We start from the raw sequence: 6,692 nt of genomic DNA, 5'->3' as shown, positions 1-6,692 counted from the left end.
CTACATTCAAACAATAGCAATGTACTTCCATATATTTATTCTTTGCAACATTGTAATTTTAATATATAATCTCTCTATCTTAAAAAAATAAAATAAAAAATAAATAAAACTCCTCTATATTCGGATTAGGATGACACTGTTGTAATTGGATAGAATATTCTAAAATACAATGCCTTTGCCTTAATAAGAAGAAATTAAATGTAGGATGCTATAATATAATAAACAAACGGCATACCTGACTAGAAGCTTGTCCCATTCATTTTCATCAGTGGTAATATTATTATCCTGTTTCTTTTATAAACAATCGACATTGATAGACCCTTGTTGAATCTATCATAAACTCCAGGCATTTTAACCCTTGATCTAACAGAATTACGTGATGATATTAAGATAATTCCCAGCTTTCGAGATGTGGGTATCTCCAAGAAAGAACAAAGTTCCATTCATAATGATTCTTAGCTACGGAGTCTCTAAAACAAAAGGACTATATATACTACCACTAGAAACAAAACAAAAGGGAATAACAACCAACATAATCAGGTGTTGTTCCCACTAACAAAACAGCCAATAACAGCCATAATACCAGAAAAGACCATTCTACCCCTGACCAAAAAGATAACAGAAATTTGGGGGCTTATCAGACATACTTACGACTAGTTACTTTACAATAAAATGTATGAAAATTCAAAAAAAAAATTTCAATTATTTTTTAGATCTTCATGAGGATAAACGTTATTTAGCAGATCATCCTGGACTTCTAACCTGAATATGTTCTTTATACTTGAAGTCAAAGATAAGAATGTTTGACTTCAAAAGTCAAAAAGGAAAAAGTAATGTATAATAAATAAGTATAAAACAATCTCTCCACACATTATACCTTGTTGCAATCTCTGTGTTAGTGTCTTCAACTTTTTACAACCTACCAAAAAATAATGCAGTGTCAAAATGAAAAAAATAATAATAATAAAAATAAAAACACAATGTCTTTTGTGCCATTTGACTCTGTTTTGAACCTCACACTATGATCATAATTTGAGCTAACTAGTATTGGGTTTTATTGGGAGTGCAGGAACATGTTTTGCAATAAGAAACTTACTTGCCTGGGGTAAGACACGTTAAAGATTCATTCATATTGTAATTTAATGTTGAAATCGGTTGTCATTATTATCATATAGGATGCAAACAGAGAAGTATATTTGTTGGATATATATCATATAGGAGTGAGGGCTGTTTGATTTTGCTTCTTCTTGCCTGATGCTTGAATATGCAGTGGCTATGTACTCCTCCAGCTCTCTTGGTATACTAGGAGACAGCTTCCGAGCAGCTGATATGTATGCCCTATTATCATCATCATTTATTATATCATATCAACAACACAATCCATCCTCTCATACTTTGCAACTACAAACTTTTTTTTTACCATTGAGTGATATGATATCAAGGGAATATGAATATATACCTGAGAACAGAAGCTTCAAGTGGAGCAAAGCCAAGGGCAGGAGATTCTCTGTTCTGGTGGACATAAACAACATGCCTGGCCATTTCAAGATCATTGTCCATATCTGCCTTGTCAAGGATCAACCACAAAAGATCAAATCTTGATAGAAGTGCAAGAGGCAGGTTTATATTTTCAGCTGGAGTTCTGCGGAGATATATCTCCCCCTGAATCAACAAACAAAACATTCATATTAGTATTAGTAATTAAAAAATAAATGATAATTGGTAAGAGTAAATAATACCAGGCAGGATTGGCACCAGCAACAACTGCAGTTCTTGCATTGAGAGATGTGGTGATCCCGGCTTTGGCAATGCTAACCGTCTGCTGCTCCATGACTTCATGTATGGCAGTCCTGTCTGACTCATCCATCTTATCAAACTCATCAATCGCACATATCCCCATATCAGCCAGCACCTACACCCATCCATTTATTTATTTATATATATTTTCTTTGTTTACATATTAATATTAGAATAGTAACAAAATTTTGACTCACCAATGCCCCCCCTTCCAGCACAAACTCATGTGTGACCGGGTCCTTCTGAACAGCAGCTGTAAGACCAACACCACTGCTTCCTTTTCCAGTTGTATACACACCTCTTGGTGCAACAGTAATTATGTGCTTAAGCAGCTGACTTTTTGCAACTCCAGGATCACCCATCAAACATATATGTAGATCCCCTCTTATCTGAATCACAACTTTAATCTCATACTTGTATTGTGCATATGCTTTTAAAGAGAAACAAAAACACTATGATTTACCTTCATCCCATCCTTGAGCTTCCGATGAGGAGTCCCCACTAATAAGAGTAAAAGAGCTTTCTTGATATCTTCATGCCCAAAAATCTCAGGAGCAAATGATCTAGACAACTTGTTGTATATGTCACCATCCTCAGCTAACCGAGCTATTTCTTCTTCCTCAACCCCTTTCAGTTCATAGCTGCACAATACCAAAATAAATCCCTCAACCACCAAATGCATAACAAGGAATATTTTCTATTACATACAAAATCAACAACATTTTCAATTCTTGGAAAAAAAACAGTTTTTATTTACCCCCTTTTTCATAAACAAAGTATCGAGATTCATCGTGATCCCTTTAGTCTCATTGAAAGATATTTAGGTATTGAAAAGACATTCAATTCAAAAGTTTGATAGTTTTTGGACAGTTGAAATACTAAAGTCGCAGGAGAAGAAGTGTTTGTGCAATCATAGTAGTGTGAGGGTTTCTTTCGGTTACTCCCTTCACATCTCCGAGAATCTTCATCTCTGGAGGAGAGAGATGAGAGAAAACCTGATGGAGGGGGGAGACGAGAAGGCGGATGCATCGATTAGGAAGAAAACAAACTCAAAGAGTGGAGTGAAGTCAGATTTAGGAGAAGTTGTACCAATTTTAGGGATAAATCGAACCAGTTGGTCTTCTTCGTTGATCTTCTTTGCCGCAATTACTGGATCGTGAGTAGAGAGAAAGGTTAGGGTTTAGGGTGATTTAAGGAATCGTAGTTAAATTCGAACCAGTTGGTCTTCTTCGTTGATCTTCTTTGCCGCAATTACTGGATCGTGAATAGAGAGAAAGGGTAGGGTTTAGGGTGATTTAAGGAATCGTAGTTAAATTTGTGGATAGGTGAGCTTGAGCTCACCGACGAGGTGAGGTGAGACAGAGGTTATTGGTGAGGCTGATAGTGTTTTGTGTGTTCTTCAAAAAAAATCCCTACAATAAATACTCCCTGCGATTTTCTTGAAGAAGGATTGACAATCAATTCTATTAGGGTTCTTAAACCATGATTTTAGAAGGAGAAGGAGGAGACGCAACAGGCGGGGTTTTAACTTTTTTGGGATTTCATTTCCCCCCTATCTACTAAAAAAAGCACGTTCATTAAAATTATAAAGCGACACTTACTGAGGGTGCGCATTTAACATACAGCGCCCTCCGTGTTTTTATTTTTATTTCTTTATGATACTAGTTTAAGGGCACGCAATAATAAGTGACCTAAATCCTTAAAATTTTTGAAGAGATGACACTTTTTGAATGTCACTCTCTTTTGCGTAACATCAATCAACGAGTGTCGTGGTTTGCGCGTCGTAAAAGGTTGTTTTTCTAGTAGTGGTAATAATGTCATATTTTAATGCATTACTGTGCACCTAATCTGGTAAACTATATATGAGGCCTTTCCTCATTAAATACTAAAATAGGTTTGTTTGGTTATGTGTAGTATCTGCCTCTTTTGATACATTCACGAAAGGGATATTAGAGAATTTTCCAGTTGTGGCATCGATTGCAATTGTTTGGTTTTTTGCTCATTTGCTTAGGGTTGGTTGGACCTACAAGCATACAACACCAGAAACAAAAACAAGTTGTCGTACCGATCGTTCTGTATTAATTGATATCGCACCATAGTTACTTATTACACACACTGTTAATTTTGTACTTAATTTTTTTATTTAATTTTGTAACATTTTTTTTATAATACTTGTAATGGTAAGAATTATATATTTGTTTCTATGGGGTGCACCTTCTTTTGATGCAGGTGAAGCTTTTGTCATGATGATGACTGTTTTTGTTACTCTTGTAGAGGTTTGTTTGACCGTTTGACCGTTTTTGTGTTTTTTTATTTTTTGATAATATTTTTAAAGTCGACATTATTATTATTTACAAGTTTCGATTATTTGATTCAGTCAACTGGTGCATTCATTGCGGTTTCACGGTATGAAAGTGCCACCCCCTTGCCTCCATTTATTTTAAGTCATGGTGTTGCTTGGCAGGTAATTATAATTCTTTTGAAATTTTAGTTATAATTTTTTTAAATCTTATTAACATTAATTATAATTTGAAATTAATTTAAGCTTTTATTGTAATTTGAAAATATTCTAAGATTGTAATTATAAATCGAAAAAATTTGCAAAATCTAATTAAATTTGGTATTATATGCTCTTTATTTATTTAAATGAAAAATCTTCTAAATATCTTATTAACTTTTGTATATATGATTCAGATTATTTTTTGATCGATTTTTTACTATATTTTAAACTTTTAATTATAATTCGAAAATATTCTAAGATTATAATTATAATTCGAAAAAAATTGAAGACTCTAATTGAATTTGGTTTTATATGATCTTTATTTATTTAAAAGAAAAATATTTTAAACATCTTATTAAATTTGGTACGATTAAGATTATTTTTAGATCGATTTTTGAATCATTTTCATTCATTTAATTATTCAAAATATATGCTTCCTACCTAATTTTCTTTGAAAAATCTATATATGAATAGGGTATGAGTTTTATCCTTATTAACCCTACATAATATCAGGTATGATACACGACACACAAGAATAAAATGGTGTGCCAACGTTCTGCTGCCGGCTTCCATCATCCATCGTTCATCACCCTTCTAAAACAAAAAATGTTGTCTACAAAGAGGTCCTTCAACAATTATATATAATCAAATATTTCGTTTTATTTTTTTTACACATTATAATAATCAATAACACGAAGTCTCTTTATGTTATTTTATCTATTTTTTTATATGTGACCCGCGTTTAACGCGGGTCATAATCTAGTGTAACGCCTACTAAAGAAGAGAAGGAGGAGACTCACATTTACAATTCATGTAAATGAGGTGTTTTAATTCCAATTTTATAACTTTGGTCCCTAGAGTTTAGCCATAAAGGCACATAGACCCTATAATCCAAATTAACTACATGCATTACCTTCTAAAATGGCAATTAGACTCTTGGATTTTATTTTTACTTTTAATGGATTTTATTTATCCTAAATATTTTTTTTAATTTAATTAATTTATTTATTCACCTTTTAATTTATTATCTAACTCTTTTAAATATTAAATAACATCACTTTTATTTAATATATTATGATTTATAACCTTAAAGTCGAGATCATTTACAAAAAAAATAACTAGCACGTAACGGAAACTAACGTCATTTACGATAGGAATTTCGGGGCGTTACAAAATCTATATAAAGAAAAAAGGGAAAAACATTATAGGCATATATGTTAATATAGCACATAAAAGATTTTGGAAGCACCTGCAAAATTGGTCTTGGTGGTTTACAAAAAACTATAGCTAGAGACTTAAAAGTTTTTGCTTGTATGGAAAGTCCAAAATAAAACTTTTTATTGATTTTCCTCCTAAAAAAACTTAAAAGACAACATTAACCTTTTAATGAGAGAAATTTAAGAAAATTAGTTTTAGACAAAAAAAAAAGTTCAAGGACCAGCATTCGAATCTAGGTGTATCGCCATGCTTACAACAAGACTACAAGCACGAACCATTGAACTATTCATTAGTCTCTGCACACAAAAATAATACGATGCCTTTCTTTTGTAACTTAATATTTAACTAGGTCCTTTATACATATATGTTTTATGTTAAATTTTGATTTTATTTTATTTATTAATAGCTACTTAAATAGATGTGCTCATTTATTAAAATACTTTCCTTAAATTTTTCTCTGTCTTATTAGAAGAAAGGTTAATCATCATCTACTAATCAAACATATGATTTAAATTATTTATGATAAAAGAATATTATATAAAAGAATATATTGAATATTAGAAGCCTAGAACACATGAACATGAAATTGTTTTAACAAGTAGTTCACGATGACTTATGGATAAATGGGCAAAGGGTGAAAGTGGAACCCAAATATGATGAATTTTTTTAACGGGTTAATAGTAAATAATTTTTTAAAAAATAAATAAAGTTAATACAGTTCTTTCATGACTTTAATGAATACCTAGGAGCAAAACTGCACTGAAAATATGAAAATTAAATATCATCTTATAACTTGTTCCTATCCCATGTTAAATGTTGACATGTGTCAAATTAAATGTAATTAAAAGTATACTAATACACTTGTCACCATTTAATATCAGTAGGCGGATATATAGTAGGAAAATATATGAGAATATTATTTCTTTAAATATATATAAAAAGGAGGATCCAAGAGTTGGGGACCAATAGTGCAGAATACCCGAAACTATAAAGACCATTAATGTAATTTACTATTATTTATATGAAAAATAAATTACATGTTATCATATGTGTAACATTTATTTTAATTACATATATCATAACATATCTCATAGCCTTCTATGCATATTACTTCTTGTGGCCCAATACAACAGTAACAACTTTTTCTTGTTCCATGGCATCTTGTTGATGGACTTGG

General features: G+C 31.6%; 1 protein-coding gene across 1 annotated transcript; it reads right to left on the bottom strand.

Moving 5' to 3' along the window:
• Nucleotides 1-1,701: 1,701 nt before the first annotated feature.
• Nucleotides 1,702-2,587, bottom strand: LOC111899462 (DNA replication licensing factor MCM7). The gene is made up of 5 exons (XM_023895315.1): nucleotides 2,555-2,587; nucleotides 2,261-2,494; nucleotides 1,995-2,186; nucleotides 1,817-1,912; nucleotides 1,702-1,764 (listed from the first exon to the last, which is right to left on the bottom strand). Exons 1-5 carry the CDS (start codon nucleotides 2,585-2,587, stop codon nucleotides 1,702-1,704), a joined length of 618 nt encoding a protein of 205 aa, XP_023751083.1.
• Between the last annotated feature and the right edge of the window lie 4,105 nt (nucleotides 2,588-6,692).

Source organism: Lactuca sativa, chromosome 1, assembly GCF_002870075.4.
Source record: "Lactuca sativa cultivar Salinas chromosome 1, Lsat_Salinas_v11, whole genome shotgun sequence".
Lineage (NCBI taxonomy): Eukaryota > Viridiplantae > Streptophyta > Magnoliopsida > Asterales > Asteraceae > Lactuca > Lactuca sativa.
Note: the sequence above shows the minus strand (reverse complement) of the source record. Positions and strands in the feature narration are given on the sequence as shown.

What these genes read in the sequence shown, in the direction of transcription:
- LOC111899462 (XM_023895315.1), bottom strand. Translation starts at nt 2,587, where the DNA reads ATGAATCTCGATACTTTGTTTATGAAAAAGGGG. An exon ending in CTTTGTTTATGAAAAAGGGG is followed by an intron (nt 2,495 to 2,554) that starts GTAAATAAAAAC and finishes TGTATGTAATAG; the next exon opens with AAAATATTCCTTGTTATGCA. An exon ending in AAGTCATGGAGCAGCAGACG is followed by an intron (nt 1,765 to 1,816) that starts GTTAGCATTGCC and finishes CAAGAACTGCAG; the next exon opens with TTGTTGCTGGTGCCAATCCT.